General features: G+C 41.7%; 1 protein-coding gene and 1 gene segment (V, D, J or C); one reads left to right on the top strand and one right to left on the bottom strand.

Annotated features, from left to right (window-relative positions):
* Positions 1–6,071: 6,071 nt before the first annotated feature.
* On the top strand, positions 6,072–12,734 carry LOC137874040 (immunoglobulin heavy constant gamma 4-like). The segment is given in 7 exon segments: positions 6,072–6,164; positions 7,118–7,456; positions 8,569–8,901; positions 9,018–9,137; positions 10,450–10,797; positions 12,181–12,498; positions 12,609–12,734. Coding segments are annotated over 7 exon segments (1,560 nt in total).
* A 2,936-nt stretch (positions 12,735–15,670) lies between these two features.
* The window catches only part of si:ch73-267c23.10 (serine incorporator 1), a 19,592-nt gene continuing 8,961 nt past the window's right edge, over positions 15,671–26,301 (bottom strand). The window contains exons 4-10 of the mRNA XM_068712663.1: positions 25,264–25,343; positions 25,008–25,145; positions 24,546–24,715; positions 22,042–22,132; positions 20,595–20,796; positions 17,491–17,718; positions 15,671–16,821 (exon numbers count right to left, since the gene is read on the bottom strand). Of these exons, the coding sequence (XP_068568764.1) occupies positions 16,686–16,821; positions 17,491–17,718; positions 20,595–20,796; positions 22,042–22,132; positions 24,546–24,715; positions 25,008–25,145; positions 25,264–25,343 (1,045 nt within the window). The 3' untranslated portion in view covers positions 15,671–16,685. The remainder of the gene's footprint in view (positions 16,822–17,490; positions 17,719–20,594; positions 20,797–22,041; positions 22,133–24,545; positions 24,716–25,007; positions 25,146–25,263; positions 25,344–26,301) is intronic.

The following is a 26,301-nucleotide window of genomic DNA, read 5'->3' as shown; positions in this document are numbered from 1 at the left end:
ATTTAGATTTAGTATAAGAGGTGTAAAATGTTCTAAAACATTTATACTCATTGTATTTAAATGGTGTTCTTATTTGCTTTGATGATACATCAAGATTTTGATGACCAGTTGAAGAAAGGGTTTTTAACTTGCATGGGACAGTTACAAAGTAAAAGTATAAGATTCAATCTTATTCAATCTCTTATCACTGTTAGAAGATTGGGATTTTGGTAGTCTTTTAGACAAAGGTTGTGGTTTTAAACAACGTTGCTAAATATTAAATTCTGTACAAAATGTGGATAACACATATACTTAAAACTACATATTTCCCCTGTATCAAGTTATCTCTGCTGTGAGCTAATTTAGCGTACTACTGGAAGAGAGCATGTGGCAATTGTCTGCAATAATTGAATATCATAAGTGAGGGATATTTCTGTAGGCTCACCTAGCATAAGTGTTGTGAACCAAAAAGAGTAACCTGATTAAAAAAAAAACCCCGCTTGCTTAGTCGTAGCATCAGCTGCAGCATTTCCTGTTGAATTGGGATCAGAAGCGTTAGTGTGAGCATCACATTTCATAACACAGTTTTAGGGAATACATTCTTTACTTGTCATTTGAATATAAGAAGTTTTCCTAGCAACTATGACAAATTAATTCATTATTTGTCTTTACTTAAGCATGCATTTGCATTTATTGCCCTATCAGAAACATGGTTTACTGAGGACTCTAGATACATCTTTAAAATACCAAAATACAGTTCAGTTCACCGTGTAGGAGAGGATGGATCTGGAGGTGGAGTATCTCTGTTTATTCATGGTGACTATGAATTCAAAAGTTTGTCTTTACTCTAGTTACCTTTTCCCTCATATTTATAAAGCAACATGAGTTACAGAGTTACATGAGTTCTGTATTCAAGATTTATAGAGCTAAACATATTAATACAATAATGGATAATACATCGTTCCACAATAATGTTAGGCACATCTAATGTATTAATCTAATCTAATGTGTGAAACGGCAGAAAGGAACCATGAGCTCCCCATGTTCCTGAGTCTAAACTGATGTCATGTAACCGTCTCTTTCGTCCACGTGTTGTGTGAACGGTGTGTAGTTTAAGTAGTCCAAGTGTCAGAGCTGACAGTAAAGCGTCCTTTATGTCATTAAAGGCAGCAGTCGAGGAGTCAGTCCAGGTCAGTTTGTTCTGCGCAGAAAGATGTTTACCATGAATCATGGAAGAGAGGGATGCCTCTCTTTCTGAGTAGGATCCACTGATCTAATATGACGTCATTCATATAAAGCTCATCATTTGTTTCTTAGTTGTGTTTTAGGCACATTTTGAATTGCCTGTATTCTCTTGGGAGAGAGGGTTTTGCCCTCTGCTGTGATCACATGTCCCAGATATGAAACTTTATCCAGAGCAAATTTCAATTTGACGGATAGCCTTGTGACCATTTGCAGCCAAAATTTAAGTAGGATAACTGTAATTGTAAATTACTCTAATCTGCATGCTTCTTCTGTGGGGCTGCAAATCATGATGTCATCAACATATTGTAACGAGGCAGAACCATTTGGTAACTATAAATTAGCCAGATTGTCTCTCAAGACACTGTTTAACACCAGGGCATTCTGGATATCCCTGAGGACACCCGGTCCCTTTTAAATTAGAAGCTACCCAAAATTGACTTTGTGCATAGGTACAGAAATAAAAATATTAAAAAAAAAAACATTGGCCAAGTCGAAGACGGAAAAACTGTGTCTGGAGGGATGAGTGACATAATGGTGTGGATTAGAAATTTGCGGTGCTCGCGGTGCACCAAAGCATTAACTGATTGTAAATCTTAGACAAATCGTCACTCAGTCGGTTCCCCCAGGTCTCGAATTTTCTTTACCTGAAAGATTGGTGTGCGCACCACCAGAGAATCATCACAAATCAGATTTTGGGTGAACCACCAAGGGTATCACACCCCTCACCAGTCCTACGTCATATTTGTGTGCAGACCATAGAGAGGAAGGCACCTCAGACAGCTCAGCCATGTTTACAGACGGAACATTTCAAACCATGGTGTGTGTGTGTGTGTGTGTGTGTGTGTGTGTGTGTTTATTAAACATAAGTTGAGTTACCTTTTTACTGTTAACATTGATGTACATCATATTCTGTATACATCACCCTTATTACTGAAGTGAGTTGAGTCTTACTGTGCAGCCAGTCAGACATGTCCTTCCATCTCCAATAATGGGCCTCGTGCATATAGGACACATAGGACACATGTGTGAACTCCCTCTTAAACAACTCAGATTGTGTGGGAGACAGAGAAACGGAGACAGCAGCAGCATTTTCTGTCCAATAAATGTCCATCATACATAATTTCTCTACCTGCCAAATTTATAGGGCAGTGATCAGACAGTAGAAATGAATGTTTGTCTGTGATGTTATCTAATATACAGGATAAGGGCTTTGTGTACATTTCATTAATTGGTATTCCCCTGAGCCAATCAAAAATGTAACATATTTACCTTTAATAGTTAACATGTCTTGTGGTAACTTTCTAAAAACTTAATTTTTGTTCGAGTACATCTGGTATGTGGGTGCGAGTGGTGTTTGTATGGTTTCTAATGTGTGTATTGATGTACAAGTTTGTCATAGGCAGAATCTAAAGTTAACTCACCCTCTGTGTTGTAATGTGTGTGCGTCGAATGGTCCATCACTGAGGTCCGCCCCGCCGCGCCTGCTCCTCCCCTCTTGACTGCTGATGTTGAGCCCTCCCACCAGTCCTGCCTCCATAGAGATTGTGGGCTGTCCCTTAGACAATGTCCAAGTTGCCACTTTTATGGCACACAAAGTTTTCAGCTGGTGTGTGTTTTCCAAAGTCAATTTTCCTCCTCAGCTGGGCCTCCTCAAGTTTGAGCTGACGAAAGTCTTTGCTTGTTCTCTGTCGTTGTGCTGCTCCTCAGCGTGTTCAGCATCTTGTAATATGGTTGCAGTCTTCCATATCACACAACTCTCTTTAGTGTGATGTTTTTCAGATTCATAGATGGCAGGAAAGCCTTCTTACAAAGATCTGTTGTATATAACATATTCCAGGTTGATTACGGCTGGTGTGAATGCCGCACATCTTTTATGATAACGCACAAAGGAGGTCATAGTTCTCTTGAATTCTGTGAAGTTGCTCTTTGAACTCTCCACATGAGTCATGGCTTCTTCTTCTTCACGTCTTCTTTCTCTGTTGTAATGTCCTCATTTTCTCGCGTTCAGATAATCCAGGTTCATATTGTCACGAGTGTTCATTGACGGGCTTGTAGCTGTGAGCGTTGACATGGTGCCTGTAGATTTTGATGAGTCTCGTCCGTCTTCATCCTTGGAGTGTTGAGTGGTGGGTTTGGCTGTAATGTTGTCTGTGCCTTGGGAGCATACAGCAGCGGCGTTGTGGAGACCTGATCAGGATCCAAATAAGTAAACGAAAACCATTTTTGTTTACTTATTTGTTTGGATGCCGGTAACTCACCTCCCCATATTTGTTTTTCATGAACATGACATTGGGTCCATCAGGCGGAGTGTACTCTGGCATTTACTCTTACTAGCCCCCATATGCTAACCTTTTCACTTATATGGGTCTATCGCCCATATCTATCTCTTTAAACAATATAAACACAGTCGTCACCGTGAGTTTCAAGATTCGTTTCTGGCACAATCTGAATAAAAGCCGTTGCTCTAGACTCCCAGTCTAAGCCGTTATATAGACGCAGCCGTCCTTATGGACTCTTTGTCTCTTTGGTCAAGCGACTTCAGCATTTAGCGCCTAACCCCAAGATGGAGCAGGCGCCAGATGCTCACCTCTGTTTCCCAGCATAGGTCAAAGGACTTCAGCGCTTAGCGTACCTCCCCCCAAGGTCTGCAACATGCAACACTAAACACCCATTCTTGTTTTCCAGTCCTCCTTTTTTAGACAACATTTACTTACAGACTTTCGTCTCACAGGTCCAAGGACTGCAGTGCTCAACGTCTACCTCCTTGAAGGTCTGCAACATGCAATGTTAGACACTCATCCCTGCCTTGTTATCTACGGGTCAAAGGACTTCAGTGTTTAGCTCTATATCCCAAACACTCACCCTTGTTTTCCAGCTACCCAATCGTCACTGCTCAGAAAAATGCTAAATTACCAAAATACGAGCTGCGCCAACATCCTCAATAAAACCCCAAAAACACATAATAAAACCCCAATGTGAACAATAATAGACATATTTGCTTTTCAGTCTCACGATATGGTCTTCCAGGATTAATTTCACTCATACGATTATTTTTAATAATTTCAGCGACTCACCAAATGAGAATTTGTAGTTATTTGGACTCAACGGGTCCTTCAGGATCCCAGTGAAGGCGACCAGGACAGGGATCGGGCCTCTCTCTCTTAATTTTGTCTGGAGGTACGCAGAGGCAGAAGGGCCAGTTCACCGATCCCTGTTGGCTCCTGATGATCTTACAAGGGATCCTGTTCGTGACGCCAATTGTGGTGGAAAAAAAATCCTATACCCGCTTTATGTGAGTCTTCTAATGCTGAAATACATAATACCAAAAACCAGGTTGTCTTTTAAGTATTTATTCTCTGCGCAGAGAAGGTTCAATCATCACAACAGAATGCGTACAGTCTCAGTGTGGAAGAACTAAGAAAAAAGTGAACAAGCTTTCTTTATACAGAATGAGCAAAGGTGGGGGCCGATGGCCAACGTTACAGACATTTTGGTCTCCGACTTTTGGTCTCAGACTGATGGGAACAACAAGTGAAAACAAACGGCCAGCAACCAAAACAAGCAGCCCAAAGGCCTTGGCATGGAACATTCTCATACAACACAGTTAGTTATCTATGTGAACAGGCAAGGGAGAATTATTCTTTTGCACAACAGAGACACGGTGAAGTTCAACAAAGTCCAGAGCAAAATGACTTATGCATGAATACAATATACTGAGTAGAAATATATACTACGTAAAAAATTACCATTACAGTCTCCTTTTGTAATAATGCATGTATGACCTCAATGCCATAATACACACCATGTTATACAAATGTCATAGTAATGAAAAGCTTAAAACTGAAATAAAGAATGTCATAGTAAAGTATGCCATAAAAATGCCATTAAAGGTATCAAAAATGTATTGTTTGTCATAAATGTCATAAAATATATGATAAAAACATCATAGTACAATATGCCATACAAAATGTATCATATGCCATGATTGGGGCCATGTGCCAACCATGTGCTTTGAAACAAAGGAATCTGGCCTTCCTGTTTCGCAGAGCAATCTGCAACCTGATCTGAGTTTGAGATAGGAGCAAGCTTCAAGCAATTTTTAGATGCGCAAGTAATAAAACATCAACACGGCAATCTAATTGGCCGAGGGCCACAGACCCACTAGGACCCCCTGCGGCTATATATATATATATATATATATATATATATATATATATATATATATATATATATATAAAATATAAAATATATCAGAGTATGCCATAGAAATATCATAGCATTCTGCGTATGGTTTGGACTATCCTACATTTATAGACCACAGGGCTTCTTGGTGGCTGAATGGTTATCATGTGTTGTCACTAGAATGTCCTGTGGTCAGATTTTAGCCGGGAGCCTTTGTTGTGTTTCATCCTCCTAACTCTCTTCACATTTTTCCTGTCATCTTCGGCTAAATGCCTCACATTAATATTAAAGATATTGATAATTAAGAAAAACTTTGGCAAAACACACTGGGAAGAACAGAGACCTGTATAATCACAACCCGATACATATTATTGGCTCAAGAGACTCATAATTTCACATATGCTACTGGGAGGAAATGAGTCCCACTAACAGCACATGCATTTCTGCAGGGTGCATGAACGAGGTGCCAGCCACAGGTCAGAGTCCAGGAGGAGGTGCATTAAAACAAAAAGCACTGAGCAGCCAGGTGAATGTTTACCTAGCCCGCCTCACGCTACGTGACACAAGCACCACGTGACGCTCAGTCCAGGGAATCTCTTTGAAGTCCTTGAACGCGCTCGGACGAAACTGGTGCGTCAAAGTTTGCTTTCGTAGTCGCTTCGTTATGTACTGACGGCGTGACATCTCCGTCCAAATGGAGCACCGACGGAACATAAAAATGATGATTAAAGTCATAGCTATTGTTTTATACTGTAGAGGTAAGTGTCACACATTGTTTTTTGTTTTTCCAGTGTGAAGTTGAAAAGGAAAGCTCAGTGTTTCTCTTTTGCACAGTTTACTGTATTGTTTTTTGCAAACTCGTCTCCACCCTCAGGCTCTCAATTCAATTTATTAAGTGTAGCCCAAAATCACAAATTTGCCTCAGAGGGCTTTGCAATCTGTACACATACGGCATCCTCTGTCCTGGGACCCTCACTTACAGGAACCCCGCTCCCCCCCAAAAAAAACCTTTAACGGGGAGAAAAGAGGGAGAAACCTTAGGGAGAACAACAGAGGAGGGATCCCTCTATCAGGATGGACAACAACATAACAGAGTTACAACACATTCAATGCATTTGACAGAAATTATTCATACAATGAGACTAAGCAGAATAATGATGGAAAAAGTATTACTACTAATAATAACAGCAGCAGTGGATACAGTAGAATAGCAATAATAATAAAAGCAGTAATGGCATCGGTAATAGTAATAGTAATGTGACTAATTATAATAATGATAGTAGCAGTGGGTGTCAGCAGGACCAGGGTCCAGATATAACCACGATCCATGGAAACCTGTGAGGAGAGAAAGCACAAAGACTCCAGGGAAGAAGCAAAATTAGTAATGTACATTAAAGGGACATGAATTCATGCAGATAGAGAGGAGGAGAGAGGAGCTCAGTGTATCACAGGAAGTCCCCCGGCAGTCTAGGCCTATAGCAGCTTATCTAGGGGCTGGTCCAAGGAAAACCTGAGCCATCCCTAACTATAAACCTGAGCCATTCCTAACTATACTCGTTATCAAAAAGGAAGGTCTTAAGCCTACTCTTAAATGTGGTGAGTGTGTCTGACCCCTGAACTGAAACTAGAAGCTGGTTCCACAGAAGAGGAGCTTGATAACTGAAGGCTCTGGCTCCCATCCTACTTGAATAATCCCCTCTGCGTTTTCCAGGTGCCTCAGCCGACAAGACAAGGAGGATCAGCGTCTTGGTGAGCGCAAAGGTGACTCTCAGCTGCCTTTTCGACAAACTGTCCAAGCTGGTGGAGTGGAGCGCTCTCACCGTCGAGTGGAACGTGGTGGATAAGCGTGCGGAGAAGAGTGTCGTGTACACTTTCGAGGATGGCAGGGCGCATGTGAACAGAGATGGCTCTGTGGTGGACAGAATGCAGTTGCTAGAGGGCAATGCATCTCTGCAGCTTCGTAACATTACCGTGGGAGATGGAGGGCTGTACACCTGCAGAATCATCACACCTGTGGTCTACACGGAGACCACTTTGCTGGAAGTGCTGGGTAATTCTGTTTCTACCGCTTCTCATCTGTGTCACATATTCCAGCTTAACGTGTGCTACTGATTTGGAAAAACTGTCAGAGGTTTGGTTAGAATTTTTCCTAACCAGCCCAGAAAATACTAATTGTGTTTCAGTAAATGATATATCATAGAAATTCTATTTATCACTGAGAAAGGTTACACAAAAGTCATACTCTAATAACACAATTTCCCTCCCCTGGCAGTCATTGTAGTTGCAAATCAGATTCTATTTGCTCCCTGCTTACATAACAACGATCATAACGATAAATGAAAGGAGTAGTTCATATAAGAAAATCTGCTTATTTGCTTTCTTGCTAGGGGTTTAGTGAGAAGATAGACGTCACTCTCACATTTTTAGGGTTAACATGAAGTTATTAGCTGGTTAGCTTAGCTTAGCACATAGCACATTGGCAACAGTGGGAAATAGATAGCCTGGCCCTGTCAAAACAGTAAATCCTCCGACACTTTCAAAGTTTCCCCATTGCCAGTCTTTATGCTAAGCTAAACGAACCTGCTGCTGCTGGCTGTGGCTTAATATTTTAAATATATACACATTATTGACAATTATCACTGTATAAAGTTGTTACGGCAAACATACTAGCAAACCGTTGCTTAGTTATACATGCAGTTGTGTTTCTGTTCACCTAAATGCCCACTCCTCTTTCAGCTCTGTTTTGGTCTCCACCAAACTTTGGCTGATTTGCTTCATTACAGTTATGTCCACCGTGGAAGCTAATCGCTAACTGCTGTGCTTCTATTGATTGGGCTGTGGTATGTGTCATCTCAAAAAGAGCAGTGCAGCAGCACCGCCACAGATATGGGAGAGTTCATTTTGTCTGTTTTTCGCACACATTGTTTTCTAAGTGGAAAGTTCAATGGCATATTTAGCTAGCATTGGTAGCATGATAGCTGTGTAACAAAAGTTAGCATTAAACTTCCTGTGTCGTAAAAGGTACACATTTTTACCGAACTTGAGGCAAAGACAGAGATCCCAAAGGAATGAAGGGACTCGCATACAGAGCTATGAGGAATAGAGGTGCCCCCAAAAAACATACATCCTTATAAACGTCTTGTTTTTTTGCCTCGCCCTCAGCTCGGCCTTCAGTGTCGCTCCCGGAAACGGCAGCGGTGACGGAGGGGGAGGAAAAGATGATACAGTGTGACATCACAGGTTTTTATCCAGAGAAACTGGCCGTGACATGGCACATCCAAAATGGCTCCCACACTGTCCACGCGAGCGCCAACCTCCTCTCCCGCGTCTGCACCGAAATGTCCACTCGCAATCCAGACGGCACATACAGCATCCGCAGCGGCATCACACTGCACTCCTCGGCCGTGAAGGATGGAGAGATGCGCATCATCTGCCAGGTGGCGCACCAGACGTTCAGCCGGCCGTACAACAGATCTGTTACGCTGACTGTTCAGGGTGGGATTCCATTCTGTCTGTCATTCTTGAAACTCTGAATTAAATTCCATATCCATAATGAATTACGTATTTCTTATATGTAATGTGGATCTCTCGAATCCTTTCCCCCCCTGCAGCTCCGTCACAGCCCCTTTACAGTGCTGCCACCCTGATAGCTGTCACCAGTGTCATCAGTCTGCTGCTGGTTACCTCTGTCATTGGAGGCGCTCTGCTTCTCTACACCTATTTCTGTCAAGGTACGTCTCAATATGAACAAAGTGCATTTTGTTTTATTGAAACTATTTTTAAAATAATTACAGTTAGACTAAGTAACAGAGTTTGAAGTGAACGGATGTGATGTAAATGCGATGCAGTTTGATAAATCACATATTCACTGTATACTTGTTCAGCACGACAGGTTGTCTGCGGAAAGATCTTAACCTGAATTCATTAGAATGCGGCAATTTCATCAAATTCAATATTTGTCACAGTTATGACCTCCTATTACATTCTCACTCTCAACTTATCATAGAAAAGCTAACACTTTTAACACACCCCCCTAGTGTCAGTTCTGTACTGTCTCGTGTCAATTTCCGCTTGTTACATGCAGAGTTTCTTTTCCAAAATTGGTTGTCTTAGTTTCTAAAGTACTTGGTTAGGTTAGGTTAAGAATTCTATGTAAGTTATGCAACAAAAGTAAAGTAACATAAGTCAACATTGACTTGGTTACACATGAGGCACAAACATTGGTCTCCTGGGTGAAAATCCTGTGTTTGTGACGGGCCAAGAAAGAACCCATTCAGTTTTTGGAGCACATCCTAATCATGAAAGATTATTTTTCACAGTCGTTAACATTATGAGGTAGGGCATGGCCTTGGCGGAGGTCTGCGATCTCCAGGGAGCCCCTCCAGTTATTGATAGTACTAGTAGTTGTTCCAGTAGCAGTAGCAGAGGTGTAATGTTGCTAAGTACATTTAATTTAAGTCTTGTTTTAGTCTCTGACCCGAGTCATTCAGAGGTGACACAAACTTGAAATTATCAACCAGAGTGAAGCACTGCGTTTTCTGTCAGGTGTGAAGATAAAAATACTGCCCCTTAGTGTGTACTTGTGGTCATCAAGTGGTACTTCATTCCACTATTTCCATTTTGTGAGAGTTTAAGTCTTACTTCACTATATTTCTGAGCGAAATCTTGTACTTTTACGTTCATCTTAATGGTTAGTTTGCAGAGTGGGTTCGTGTTTAAAATGTATGAGATTGTAAAATGTGATGCTGTGTTGGAGCAATCATGCATTGGTCTGTCAAATACAAGGACCAAACAAGTGTATTAGTAAGGTGTTGTTTAAAGCCTCAAGAACAGCTTCAGGGCTCCTTAGACGTTCTGAAGACATTCTTCAAAGAAACTCCCTCATTTGTTCTTCAAACTGAACAAAGTTGGGTTAAGATCTGTTGACTGTGAAGGCCTTGCATTTGTCATGATGTATAATTCAAAAAAATCTGAATGAAGAAAAAATATTGATTGTCGCTGTCTTATTTGTGCAACAACGAGCATTTCTATCTCTCTCCACAGCTCCACCAAGTGTTTCTGAAATCAGCCTACCCAGTATTGTATACGCTCGGATGCCGACTGAACTCAAATGCACTATCCGAGGAGCCAGACAGCGGGAGGTCAAGGTGAAGTGGTTTAAATTAAGAAGCGGTGACGACTCAGCAGTCCAGTCAGCAGTCCAGTCCGAATCTGTTTCTCTGTTGGTTGGTGAGGATCTGAGCGAACAGGCTTGTCTCCAGTCGGACGGCACACGTCACACATCTGGCCTGACTGTGTGTCTGACTGTCGGTGAAGACTGGACCGAATACCACTGTGTGGTGCTGTGTAGGGGCAAGAGCTTCTGCAGAAAGACCATAGTTCGGGTAAAAGGTGGGAAACTGTAGTGCCAAGAGCATACTATATTTACATCACTCTATTATGTTTACCGAAACAATCAGGAGAGATCACCTTATGTTGAACCCTTGACACCCTTGATGGTGATCTAGTCTCACCATCAGCCCACATTTCTCATCGAACCCTCTTGATTTTAATGACCCTCTGGCACAAGCATCTCACAACAAACTTAACATTTGTAGTTCTACATATGGCAAAAGTAATCTCTGTCAATATCAATATATGTCAAGTATTCAGTATGTTTTTGTTCCGTAATGTGGTAGTGATCTGTTCAGTCATCTGTTGGCTTATTTGGCTTCGGAGCCACTCAGTTTGTGTAGCTATGTTTGCTCTAAAGAGCAAGTCCATTTGTTGTTGTCCTGCTGCCTTGCTGTTTAGTAATCCTTTAAAAAAGATGTTTGAGATCCTGAAATCCTGTTACTGGGTACCGTCCCACCCAGGAAGCAAAAAGGCATCTTTTCTGACAAGCTAGCAGTTAGCCATTTCTTTCCTGGAGAAAAACTTCATGTTAAATATTATTTTTACCAGAGGTTTGGTTTATCTCACAGCTGGTGGCAACCGCTGTGTTTAAACTGAAGTTCCTCTTCAAAAGGCCTTTAAATGTGGTCTGTAGAAGATAATCCACATTGTTCATAGTGACCACAGTTACTATCTTCTTTTAAAGAAATAGAAACGTCTGCCAACAGTTCTTGGCAAACAATTAATCCATTTATTGTCCCACACTGTCTCCACATAGTGGCCTCTCGAGCCAAGCACAATTAAAACATAATTTTAAAACTATTCTATCCGTCCACTGAACTTAAATTGTAGAATAATGATAAATAAGAACACAGGATGTTTTATGTCATGCATTTTATCCGGAATTATATTAATTTCTAAATTAGTCAGTGCCACTAAAACCACACTTTTATTTACCCCACTTGCCTCGTTGCCTCTACAAGCAAACCCTTTGCACATTGTCACATTGTTTTGACGTTGTTATTATGCAGGATAACCACCGCTTCACCCGGCTTTATTTTTAATAATAAGGTGCTGGAAGTATCAAAAAAGCTCAAACTGGTAGAAGAGATATCCACACATTTACACAAAAAAAACCACTTTATCTTTAGCTTTTGTTCTAAAGGACCTTCGTCAGAGCATACATGGTTCACATCTTTATTATAAAAGTGTTGATTGACTTTAAAGGCACCCTGTCTGGACAGATAAACCACAGACAGCTATGAACACATGTCAATACATAATGTAAGATATATTAGCGAGACAAGTTCCCTCAGTCAAGATCACGTCAGCATAACACATATACAACATATGATTCAACACTACTGTCTCTGCCCCCCCCCCTCCCTCACACATCTCCAGTGGAGCCGTCTTTCCTCCAGATCACCAGCATCCCTCAGATCCCCAGGGTGGAGTGGCTGCTGGTCCTCTGCTGCCGGGTGGAGAACTTCTACCCCCGGGACATCGACCTGGAGTGGTCCAGGAGCGACGGGGAGCAGGTCCGCACCGTCACTCACTTCGGACCTTTCTCCGATCACAGCCGTCTCTACAGCGTGTGGAGTGAGATTCATCTGCGCATGGCCAGAGAGGACGAGAGGGCCGTCTACACCTGCCGGGTTTACCACTCCAGCTTCCCTGCTCCGGGATACAAAGATGTCCTGTACCACATCAACACTCAAGGTAGCTGCACCAAACGTGGAAAGAAAAAGATAGGACAACACGTTTGGAGATCGCCAAAAGGCATGAGGGAGACTCCAAACATGTTTTGTCTTATTTATTTTTTCTTGAAGCGATGTCAAAGCCCAGCTCTGTGGAGGAAACGGCTTAAAGTGCTGCTATGGACAGATACAGATCTCTGCTGCTCCTTCAGGGTCCTCTTTGGTCTCTTTGTTGCCTCTCTGATTAATGTCCTCCTGGTCTGGTCCGTGACTTTTGGGCCCCTCTTGGCAGGTTTGTTGTGGTTTGTAATAATGGATTTGATGATGTTCCGTTAGATCATGTGACACTTAGATTGCACACAGGTGGACTTTATTTGTACTAATTATATGACTTCTGAAGGTAATTGATAGCACCAGATCTTAATGAGGTGCTTCATAACAAAGGAGGGAAATATATATGCACGCACAACTTTTCTTTTTTTTAAAACCTTTTTTGTAACTTCACTTCACCAATTTTTACTTTTTTGTGTAGGTACAAAATAGAATAACAATTCCAAGAGGGGGTGAATACGTTTGCAAGACACTGTACATCAAATGTGACAATTTATTAATGTATTTATGCCCATACAGTAACAACTTTGTTTCATGGCATGTGTGATCAGGAACTCCTCCTGACGTGATGTTCATTGACTGCGAACCGCTGCGTCCTCTTTTGGATGAAGAGTGTACTCTGCACCTGTGCATCAGAGACTTCTGTCCCGAGGACGTGTCAGTGACTTGGACTAAAGACGGAGAAATGGTTCCGTCCGGCGTCTTCAACACTCCCCCGAGCCTGAACATCAACGGCCTCTACTCCATGTTCACTTTTCTCAAACACACCCCTAAGGAGGACGACTGGGGCTCTGAGTTCAGGTGCCGGGTAGTCCACAGCGCCCAGATGGAGCCTGAGGAGAGGCTCTTCACACTCCCTGCAGCCCACAGCCGGCGTCTGAGGGACGGCTGCTGATGTCCTCACTGCGGAAACGCTTGTGTTTCCATCTACGGTGGTTCAATGTGTAGATCAGTAGAGATAAGCTAGAGTTTTGGACATTAAAGATATCTGGTCCAGTCATTACTGTCCATGATGCAGTGACTTTGTCAGCAGGGAACCTATATTTAAATGACGTGTTTCCATAGCACCAAGTATCAGAAACTGTAGTGCCTTTACGTCATTTAAACAAAATACAGGTAGAACATCATAGTAATACAACACAAACGGGGTTTCAAATTTTCATGATAAAAATAGGAGTAGTTATTTTTCTTTTTGTGTACACTATAAATTAGACCAAACCTCATAAAACTTCTCTTGATAATTATCGGTCCTTGTGATTTACAGATTCCAAATCCCCGTGTGACTCTTTCAGTAATGGAGTACGATCCTTGAAGCTCCGGTGAAGCCTGCCGAGCCCAAGGCCCAGTTCATTCTCACATTAAATGAAGAAAAAAATCCTTATCATTATATTAATAATAATACGTATTTTACATTGTATTTTATTTAGGGAAACATTTTTGAAGTCCCCTGTAAATAGCAATTTATTTATAATGGGGATTTCCTTGAAAAAACTACTCCACCGTAAATATTCACTCATTGTTCATTTATTCATAGAAACTTTAATCTCTGTATATGTTAAATTGTGAAGCGGTAAATACAATTGTTGTAGGAAAATGTCAAATAATATAATATCTCTGCTCTGTGTATATACGTTCTCATGCCCACATTTTATTCAACATTGTTGTAACTTATTTATATACTGTATGCACTGTTGTTTCCCTCTGACCGAACACATAGCATTTTATTGTGTGGATTTACACAATGAACAAACCTGTCATCAGTGGTGGAATGTAACTACATTTACTCAAGAAGCTACTGTACGTAAATACAAATGTGAGATACTTGCACTTGTTTCTGTTTCATACTACTGTATACTTCTACTCTACTCTACATGTATTTGATAGCTTTAGAACATAGCATAGACTGTATTAAATCAGGATGTAGTAAAACCCAAATATCATTAATGAATTTTCAGAAAACAGACTCAGATGCTGCAAGAATGAGCCCTAAACATGAAAATGAGTCTCAAAGTAAATGGATTTCTGAGTGTTTCTGGTTCGATGGCTGAAATAAGGTGGTCTGTGGTTGACAAGCTGAAGAGATTTTAACGTTAAACATCTTAAAAAGGTGGTTCCTATAATCACGTGACCGCGGAGTAGTTTGTTTTACAGCCCAACGTAAACTTTATACTTTTGCCTATTGCGTTCAAGCTTTAAAAATCATAAAGTTACATTAATTTCAATCGGGGGAGACAAGTGAATGATTAGTAGTTAACATTTATTATGACAGATGATGAGTTAATGAGTTACACAGAAATTCTTTGGCGCTTGAACTCAACGAGGAGATTTGTGATCGAGTTGTGATTGCCCTGAGCGGCAACAATATAAATCCCCCAGACACTGGTGGTGATGGTGGCTGATGAGGTTGATAGGATGATGAGTTGATGAAGCTGATGAAGCTGATGAATCTGCGAAGATTGGGCGGAGATGGGGAGTTGGAGGGTTGCGAAACAGCGGCATGAACTACAGCTGGTAGAGAGACGGTCATATTTAAAGACAGACAGCAGCAAGATGATAGGCTAATGATGTCCTTGTGTCGTTGTGCTATTGGCTAGAGACCAGCTGATCTTAGACAGCTGATATCATGATTGACAGCCCCAAACAATAACAACAAGGAAGTAATGTGTGCATGCATGAGGAGTGACGGCAGATGTATGGTAAATAAGCTTTGGGCTTAGGCATGCATGAGTATAGTCTTCCTGTCTGAACTTACGCTAGAGCTTCATTTGTGAAACTGATCTTGCTGAACAAAACGTGATCATGATAATAAACGTTTACAAAAATATATCATTCCTGCAGCACTCTATGACTAGACTGCAACTCTTTTTTTAGTGCATATTTTGTAAATTATCCTAATAATAAAATGAAAGCATTTGCGAGATTTTAAGTTTAAAACCTCTTTATCACTGTAGTTTGTACTGTGTGAATATGTGGAAACACTGAGTGGATGATAATTAGTTATTGTTTAAAGGGATCATTTGATAATGAGCTTTTTAAGCATGGAAACAATGATTACATTTAATTGTTGGACTCATACAATAATACTAGATGAACACGGGTCACGTTTATTGCAGAGAATCTCTGTTGTGAAAACAGAGTCAGAGCAAACACAAATCTGAACAGACACTGCAGAAGCATATACTGACTACAGTAAATCACTTTGGCTTACAAGGCATTTGGTCAGCGTTTGTATCATATACGTCTGGTTTGATTCATATTCTTTAACATATTTAACCATCCCATTAGCATTTCCAGACATTTCTTACAAAACATTCTTAGATTAAAAAAAAAACGATGACATTCTTTGCGATTAAATCAGAATATAAACATTAAGGCTTATGCATACTATTTGGAGTCATACAATGATGCACAGAGAATAATAACATCCTCAGTCATATCAGCTTTAAAGAAATCATTCTGATTGGATCTGTGTGCAGTGCAGGTTTGTCACTGCATGGATTTATTTTACAACCTGAAACTATCACAACTCAGAGAAACCTTTACACTGAACATCTTGATCTATAATTATTATTCAGAAACTTGACTTTAAGTCATATTGCAGGAATGTGCCATGTTTACCAACAGTTTACTACTACACTCATGTACTTCATATTACTCCTAATATATTCACATATTACAGACTATAAGGCATTGGAAGGCATAGCAGTAAACTATATGGGCTTACTACTGTGCAGTTTACAAACCCTCATCATTATTACTGTAATACATTCATATTTCTAAGCAGTGCAGAATGAATATAATTTGATTAAATCTGACTAATATTTTTTTTTGTTAGGAGCACGCAGATTTTTTAAAAAGTTGTTGATTTACAATTCATATTATTATTCAGTTCACGTTACAAATGTACACAAACAAATGGGATGTTTACAGTAATAAATACCTGTACCAGCTGTTATGGCACCTGTAAACCAATTGTTTAACTAAAATAATAAAACTAAACTCCAGCCAAATGTATAAAATGCGAGTTCATTTTGAGATTAAGACGTAGGCAATGTGGTCAAAGTTTCTGGTTTGTGGAGGACAGGGTGGAATCGCCGATCAGCTGAAGTCTCGGTTGGTGAGGATCATGGGGGCCACCAGGGTCCACATGTACAGGGCCAAGCACACCCAGCTGGAGGTTATCTTCACCCACACTGCTGGCCACTTGCTGGTTATGGTGTAGTCTGCATCCGGGCTGTCACGAACAGAACACAAGAAAAGGTCTCTCAGTCTTCAATATGTATGTACTTTGTTTTAAAAGCACAACTTTAAATCTTCGGTTTACCAGAGATGTGTTTCTGGGAAATGAGTCATTCAGCATGAAAAAGCATAAAAAATGACTTAACCATTAAAGAAATGTAAGAGGGGGCCCGCCCTATTCACTACTATATTCAGAGCATTAATACAGCAGCAAATTTCTTATGTAAAGATAAAGAGGAGAAACGTCTGCCTGAGCAGAGAATGAAGTCACTCTCTTAGTGCATGTTAGTGCATGTGAGCGTGCCCCACCTACACTGCTCTCATACGGCTCTTACGGCTGAAACACAGTTAGCTCTGTCAGCCACCGTCACGTTGAGAGACATGCATTAGTCAATAGATCTGCTCTGTATGGAGCACGTTTAAAAAGATGCTTAAATATATGTGTCAAATTACATCCACCATGCAAAGCAAAAACTAAAAATAATTACTGGTAAACTATTTTAAATGGGGCTTTCAGATTGAAATCTGGCAAAATAACAGATCGGTGTGCATAAAGGTGCAGCAACACCGTCTTATTTGATACCTTTTTTGTAAAAGATCCAACATCTGTCAAACTGTTTTTCCAGCTGGATACATAGGCTGTGTAGGGAATGGGAGGACTGACCTGTACCAGTTGGTAAGGGTCATCATAATGTAAAGTGAGGCCAGGAAGAGCATGAAGTGGAAGAAGGAGTAGCTGTACTGGACCAGGTCGCGCTCATTGTCCTCCACCCGCCTGGGTCCTGTGGACTCCTCTGAGAGGTCAGGGCTGCTGCCGTCCTCAGCCAGGATGGCCGAGTCTTTGGAGGCCATGGTCAGCTTGTTCACCTGGCTGGTGCTGGACGAACGAATGCTGAGGGAAGAATACAGAGATACAGTTGTGGTCAAAAGTTTACATACACTTGTAAAGAACATAATGTCATGGCTCTCTTGAGTTTCCCCGTTATTTCTACAACTCTGATTTTTCTCTGATAGAGTGATTGGAACAGATACTTCTTTGTCACAAAAAACATTCATGAAGTTTAGTTCTTTCATGACTTTATTATCGGTTAACAGAAAAAGTGATCAAATCTGCTGGGTCGAAAATATACATACAGCAGTGCTAATATTTGGTTACATGTCCCTTGGCCATTTTCACTTCAATTAGGCGCTTTTGGTAGCCATCCACAAGCTTCTGGCAAGCTTCTCGTTGAATCTTTGACCACTCCTCTTGACAGAATTGGTGCAGTTCAGTTAAATTTGATGGCTTTCTGACATGGACTTGTTTCTTCAGCATTGTCCACATGTTCTCAATGGGATTTAAATCAGGACTTTGGGAAGGCCATTCTAAAACCCTAATTCTAGCCTGATTTAGCCATTCCATTACCACTTTTGATGTGTGTTTGGGGTCATTGTCCTGTTGGAACACCCAACTGCGCCCAAGACCCAACCTTCGGGCTGATGATTTTAGGTTATCTTGAAGAATTTGAAGGTAATCCTCCTTCTTCATTATCCCGTTTACTCTCTGTAAAGCACCACTTCCATTGGCAGCAAAACAGCCCCACAGCATAATACTACCACCACCGTGCTTGACGGTAGGCATGGTGTTCTTGGGGTTAAAGGCCTCACCTTTTCTCCTCCAAACATATTGCTGGGCATTGTGGCCAAACAGCTCGATTTTTGTTTTCAAAACACGCTTGACTGTGGACACTGACACCTGTGTTCCAGCAGCTTCTAATTCTTGGCAGATCTGCTTTTTGGTGGTTCTCGGTTGACTCTTCACCCTCCTGACCAATATTCTCTCAGCAGCAGGTGATAGCTTGCGTTTTCTTCCTGATCGTGGCAGTGACAAAACAGTGCCATGCACTTTATACTTACAAACAATTGTTTGCACTGTTGCTCTTGGGACCTGCAGCTGCTTTGAATTGGCTCCAAGTGACTTTCCTGACTTGTTCAAGTCAATGATTCGCTTTTTCAGATCCATGCTGAGCTCCTTTGACTTTCCCATTGTAGCGTTTGTGGGCGCTTCTATCTAATGAGCCCTATTTAAATGGCCTCAGAGAAGTCACCAGCTGTAGTCACTCATAATCACTCACAAGAAGTTAAGAGGCCATGCTATGAAGCTCATTTCATTGACACAACTTTCTAAGTCACCAAAATTGCTAATTCATGTTGCTGTATGTATATTTTTGACCCAGCAGATTTTGTCACTTTTTCTGTTAACCCATAATAAACTCATGAAAGAACCAAACTTCATGAATGTTTTTTGTGACAAAGAAGTATCTGTTCCAATCACTCTATCAGAGAAAAATCAGAGTTGTAGAAATAACTGGAAACTCAAGAGAGCCATGACATTATGTTCTTTACAAGTGTATGTAAACTTTTGACCACAACTGTAAATGGATACTGTATGTCCAAACTGTGCTTTTTTTTTTGTTGCAATGGGCCTGAATGTGCACACCACAACATCGTACATTTATCATACCGATAGGTAGTTGGTTACTTAAAATCTTTCTTTAGCCACACAAGCAAAGTTCAGGTTGGCAAAACAGTTTCACCTCAGGTCCATCTCGTAGCTGTTCTAATATTAGATTTTTAAAGTTACTATGAGGAACTTTAAAGTGGTTATTATTGTTAACTGTCTCAGTTTAATCCTGATGCCTCTATATGATCTACTTAAGTAAACAAGACCATCAGAGAGAAGATGGTCTATTTCTATAGAGTTATTCTATATGCTCGTCATCGGTGCCACCGGGTCGGATTCCTGCCAAATCAGATGACATCATGCAGGTTCACCAGAAACTCCTTCAGCTCAGACTCCAGCGGGGCCTCCAGAAGAGACCGGTCCACCGTGGACAGACACAGATCCTCCAGCAGAGACCGGTCCACCGTGGACAGACTCAGAACCGGCATTGCTGCAATCGGAGCACCGGAGGGAGGAGGAGAGTTCAGCGCCTGGTAGCAGCGTCTCCTCCTCCTCCAGGAGCAGAGCTTCTCCACCCTCTGGTCCCCGCTGGGAGCCAACACTGACACTAAGCTGCTGGAGGGTTAGGGAGGCACGGGAGAACCAGAACCAGGACTGAGAGGAGCAGACTGTCAGACCCTGCTGCAGTAAAATGAGAGGTGTTCTAAAGGTGCTCAGAAACACTACTGCTTTAGTCCACAGGAACCGACAAAACCAACACAGAATGGAAGTTCCTCGTAGCAGCTTTGAATCTTTTTTTCCCTGAGTGCTTGAAATACTTTTCCACATTGTTGGCTAAAAAGTTGAGTTTCAAGAATCATTCATGTCCTTGGAAAAGGGAACTGGCAGATGAAGATCATAAGATATGACTGAAAGCTCCAGAACAGAAACTAAATAGAAATTGAGGTGAGACTAAACTTTGAAACTCAGTTTACTTCATTAGTTTTGAAATGGAAAAGGAATTAGAAATTTGTCATGTCAAATTCATACCGTGGCAATAAACGGTTCTGATTCTGATGCATTTGTTTATGACAGTGAAGAGGGCTTGCATGTGCTGAGCTGTAAAGAGAGTCATGTGACAAACATTTTTATAGTTTCCCATAGACAGCCCATACTAATTAAATCATCTCAGTGGAAACGAGGCAAAGCTTTCTTTGTCTTAACTGACTTAACTAGAACCGTCACGTCATGTCATGAGAACATTTCTAGACTTAGTCATGAGTTTGTGACCGAAGACTGACACCGGGATGGTTTGCAGGTAGCGGCCACATCGTTTCTCATCTCACCTTGAGTAGAGGATGCACAGGACGAATATAGAAAGTCCCACGATGCTCTGGGCGTCCCACCACTGCAGGTACGGTGATGTCAGGACTGGTTCCTCTGTGCCGATGATCACTACGGCTGTCTGGTTCTCTATCTCCAGTGGGGCAGGTGTGGGGACCGCAATCTGCTGGAAGATTCTCAGTAGGCTGGGGTTACATTCTTGGTCTGAGAGCAGGAGAGAAAAAACAAGCACAATGTTTAAATCTACAGCTAGAAATGATGACAGAGACTGATTCTGATAAAAAATCACTATTACTGATGGATGAGTATTGAAAAACACTTTTTTACCCAAGCAAGGCACAAGGATGAAGGGGCTGTTAAAAAGTGTGAGGGGGCACTCTTTTCTCCAAAATAACAAATTTAACCATTTAATTAAAGGGCACCACAGACTGTATATCAGTATATCACTGTGACGTCACCCATTGGTTTGTGGACTATGGTTTTGAAGCCTTGGGTTCAGCCTTTTTTTTGTCGTCAGCATCTTGTTTTTTTACCGGAAGTGAATCGAGAGGGTGGAGCCAAGTATGCTAAATTACCAATTTTTTAGGCGACCAAAATGCTACAATTGACTTTCATGAACTGAAAACGACGACATTCTAAGACAAAAACCCAGACCGGACAACGCTGTGATAGAGACCTGTCAGTCACAAGGTTGCCCCGCCCTAAAGCATACCCTGCTTTATGGTCTGTTTGACTCTAAATGGACCATAATTTACTAAATGAACATCATCTGTATTGAAGAAGACTTGAAACTAGAGATTGAGACCATAAACTCATGTTTACAATGTTTACTGAGGTAATAAATCAAGAGAGAAGTAGAGTCATTTTCACATAGACTTCTATACAACCAGAGGAGTTGCCCCCTGATGACTGTTGAGCTCCTCAACTCAACTTTCAGTACTATTGCAGTAGTCAGTGGGAGACAGTGACTAATATTGTTTGGCTTGTTTGAAGTATAACTTTGGTGAAAGAAATACACTACTATACAATTTAGGCTTTACTTCATGAAAATTATTATACCAGACTCGAAAAGTTACCCTGCCGCGGTCTATGTGACGTGTGAGCACAAGACATGAGATCCATGAAAATGATAAACCCTTCCAAATCAAATGTAATGCTTTTTGTGTGGATATCATTGCACATTCTATGGAGGAATCAATTAACTACAGCATCATGCATTTTGAAAAGAACAACCAAAAGCATTAATAACAAAAGCAATAACTCATACTCGTATGGCATAAAAAGGATGCTATTTCTTTAAAATGACTGCAATAATGCATAACAACAGTGCCAAGGACGGAAACATGTACGGTTTCTTGTTTGGGGCTAATGGATGGCTGTTATTTCTGCTAATTCATAACTGCATGATTCTTTAAAGCAACATTTTAGGCAGCCAGCAAACATCCTCACCAGGTTCATTGGTCATGGCAGACCAGGTCAGATACATGGTGTACAGGGTGATGATGGAGGATTGGAGAAGACCTGAACGTGTCTGAGACTCCTGTGGACAAACACAGATAAAATAGTCAGAAATTCATACATTTATAACGCGAAATACTCCATGAGAACTGAGCGAACTCCATTCACTGATGAAGAATGTAAAATGTGGCTGAAGGTATGGGAAATGCCAGTGAGTGGACATTGAGTTGAGATTATTTTGTCAAGGTTTGGGAATATGTTGTGCTCCAATGATCTGTGCTTATTCAACACATAGAACATAAATACAAATATATATCTTAGAATAGAATAAAATTAAATAAAACAGTGTATATAGTTACTTATATACAAATCCTTATATACCAGGAGAGACTTTGGTTTGGTGGGAATGAGGGTAGTGCAAAAGACGCTGGTACGATAATGTGTAAAACCAGCGTAACAGAAAGCTCCACATATTATGGGTATTTATGAGTGTGGAGGATGAGCTGCGGAGTCTTACAGCCTGAGGAAAGAAGCTGCTCTGTAGTCTGGTGTTGAAGCAGCTGATACCTCTGTATTGCTGCTGGCTGGGGTGGGCCCCCAATGCCTTTTAATATCCATTGGGTTCTGCTCAGGCACCTCACCTCATTGATTTAAGCTGAAAGGCCCTCCTGTCCTGAGTCGTACACATCCCATGCCAGTTTGTAATATTTCCAGTCAGGATGCATTCTACTGCTCCTCTCTAAACGTTTAACAAGATCGTGGCAGGGGCATTTTTTTTTTTTTTTTAATTTCCTTAAGCAATACAGCTGTTTCTGAGCTTTCTTGTGGAGATGTGTGTAAAAACTTTTTCCATGAAATTTGTATGTTTGAGATTATAGGGGAAGATCTTAAGTCTCAAGCATGACCTTTTATTATTAAAGACTACTATAATATTCTGTTGTATTTTCTGTAACTAAAGAACCAAGCTTCCCATCCGGTCTACATGTGTTTTATGGACCTGAAGAAGGCGTATGACCGGGTCCCCCGGGAGATACTGTGGGAGGTGCTGCGGGAGTATGGGGTGAGGGGGCCACTTCTGGGGGCCATCCAATCCCTGTATGCCCAAAGCGAGAGCTGTGTGTGGGTTCTTGGTAGTAAGTCGGACTCATTTCCGGTGAGGGCTGGCCTCCGCCAGGGCTGCGCTTTGTCACCAATCCTGTTTGTGGTATTCATGGACAGGATATCGAGGCGGAGTCGTGGGGAGGAGTGTTTACAGTTCGGTGGGCTGAGGATTGCATCGCTGCTGTTTGCAGATGATGTGGTCCTGATGTCTTCATCGGGCTGTGACCTCCAGTACTCACTGGATCGGTTCGCAGCCGAGTGTGAAGCGGTTGGGATGAGGATCAGCACCATGGCCATGGTTCTCAGCAGGAAACCGGTGGATTGCCCACTCCGGGTAGGGAATGAGTCCTTACCCCAAGTGAAGGAGTTCAAGTACCTCGGGGTCTTGTTCGCGAGTGAGAGAACAATGGCACGTGAGATTGGCCGGAGAATCGGAGCAGCTGGGGCGGTATTGCAGTCGCTTTACCGCACCGTTGTGACGAAAAGAGAGCTGAGCCGCAAGGCAAAGCTCTCTATCTACCGGGCAATCTTCGTTCCTACCCTCACCTATGGTCATGTGGACTGGGTCATGACCGAAAGAATTAGATCGCGGGTACAAGCGGCCGAAATGGGTTTCCTCAGGAGGGTGGCTGGCATCTCCCTTAGAGATAAGGTGAGAAGTTCGGTCATCCGTGAGGGACTCGGAGTAGAGCCGTTGCTTCTTTGCGTGGAACGGAGCCAGTTGAGGTGGTTCGGGCATCTGGTGAGGATGCCACCTGGGCGCCTCCCTAGGGAGGTGTTCCAGGCACGACCAGCTGGGAGGAGACCCCGAGGGAGGCCCAGGACCAGGTGGAGGGACTATATCTCCAAACTGGCCTGGGAGCGCCTCGGGATCCCCCAGTCAGAGCTGGCTGATGTGGCCCGGGAAAGGGAAGTTTGGGGTCCCCAGCTGGAGCTGTTGCCCCCGCGACCCGATCCCGGATAAGCGGACGAAGATGAATGAATGAATGAATAAAGAACCAAGCTACTTCCTGTTTACAACGGCACCCGCATGCCCAGTGTACGTGAATAGTCACGTGATATTCATTTTCACGCATACATGGCCAATAAAGCTGATTCTGATTCTGAGTATGGACAAAAATAATTTTTGTTTTAACACCCTGGTTTTAAATGAAAACGTATTAGTGTGGATGTAGCGCATGTAAAAAGGTTAAAGTTTAAGACAAAAACATGGACGACTCCCAGAGCGGACAACGCCGTGGTAGCGACCTGTCAATCACAAGGTAAGTCCCGCCCTAAAGCATACTCTGCTGTTTTTCCACTTTGTGTATCTCAAAAGCCCGGCACATTTTTGTACTGTTGCATCGAACAACTGCTCACGCCTGCCTGAATGATTGACACTTTAAGTACTTTACCTGTACTTTATGCAGCACAGAGACAACGGAGACCACGGTGCAGAACAACATGTTGAAGCTGATGAAGAACTTGTTTATGAAGCATCCATCAGGCTTGGTGTAGAAGACGAAGAACAGCACGACAGCAGTAAATGACAGAATGTAGTTGAGGATCGTGACTGCCAGCAAAGCTGAAAACCAAAAGGTAGAAAAGATAAATATCAAAAATAGCCTAAAACTTATAACAAAGTATATAAGTAAACAATATATTTAATAATATATAAATTTCACCCACAGTCTTTAAATGTGTCTTTCAGCTGCAAGCAGTTTTCCATTGTGTTTTGCATCATTAAAGTGTCATGTCCATCAACACCCCAAATTTAAAAAAATCAACAAATTATAATCTGCATTTTGGAATTTTAAAGTACACCCTCAAAACACAGGTGTAAGCAGCATGTGTTTGTGCCACAGCTTGGCACTGACCTGCATACCAGCACCTGGAGTTGCCGGTCTCCATCTTGTCCACCCAGGACTCGTTCCAGGAGTGGGCGAAGTCCACCAGCAGCACCAGCTGGATCAGAATGAAACAGAAAGCTCCACCGGAGCCTACGACAAACCACGCTGCGACGACAAGACACACAGTTCATTCAATTACTCCTCTGTCATGCAGTGTCACAACTCTGTGTGCGTTGGATGTCAAGATCTGAGATGCCAAAAACTTAAAATATAAAGTTCTTACTGTAAGTAAAAGGCCCATCTGGAATGTAAAAGGCACCGACTGTAATGGCCATCAAGGCAGTAAACTTAAAGAACCAAAATCTGAAAACAAATTACACAGCAGAATGTACATAAACATACATTTTAGAGTTGTATCGAGAGCAGATCTATCTAGTGATCCTCAAAGTCAAACAATAACCAAAGCATGTCATCTAGGTAAAACACTTTCAACAATAGAATAACATGCTGCAAGGTTATATGTGAGACAAACAATTGGAGCTGCTGAGTGATCAGCAGAGGAACCATGTGTTACTGTGTACTGGACTGTTTACTAATCACTACGTATCCAATGCTCCAGGAATAGGCCATAGCTGCGATGTAAAGTCATCTAGCTAGCTGGCATTATTCTGTTTTATTGACCGACATAGCGGGCTTTAAGAGGCTGTAGCTGCCTTGGGACATCATATGAAACTAGACGACCTGATGAATCCATTAGGTACCAGTTATGTCATGTTAGCTTGTCGGGAAGGAGGCTAAATGATCTATTTGACTCTAATTGGACCATAATTCACTAAATGAACATCATGCTGTATTGAAGAAGACTTGAAACTAGAGATTGAGACCATAAACTCATGTTTACAATGTTTACTGACTTAATAAATCAAGAGAGAAGTAGAATCATTTTCTCATAGACTTCTATACAACCAGAGGAGTCGCCCCCTGATGGACGTTAGAGAGAATGCAAGTTTTAAGACACTTCCACATCGGCTTCGCTCGGCAGAACCGGAGGTTGCCGCATTGTTCAAACTCACCAAGTACACTCGTGTTTGAGCTCTGTCCTTTCAGCTGAAATAGATTGACTCTGTTTTACTCTATTATTCATTTTTTTTTTACCAATTATTAAATACACAAAAGACAACTGTTCTTTGTATCATTGTTTATTTATTCATTTCTCTGCAAATAAATATATCATTTTCACCACACAGATCAAGTGAGCAACTTTAGGAGAGGGGTATAAAACATACTGCTGGACCCATGAGGGGTCCAATCCGATCCACTG

The sequence above is a fragment of the Cebidichthys violaceus genome, unplaced genomic scaffold (assembly GCF_023349555.1).
Source record: "Cebidichthys violaceus isolate CVI_PGR_0920_01 unplaced genomic scaffold, fCebVio1.0.p SCAF_17, whole genome shotgun sequence".
Classification (NCBI taxonomy): domain Eukaryota; kingdom Metazoa; phylum Chordata; class Actinopteri; order Perciformes; family Stichaeidae; genus Cebidichthys; species Cebidichthys violaceus.
The sequence above is the reverse complement of the archived record's forward strand: the minus strand, read 5'-3'. Positions and strand labels throughout refer to the sequence as shown.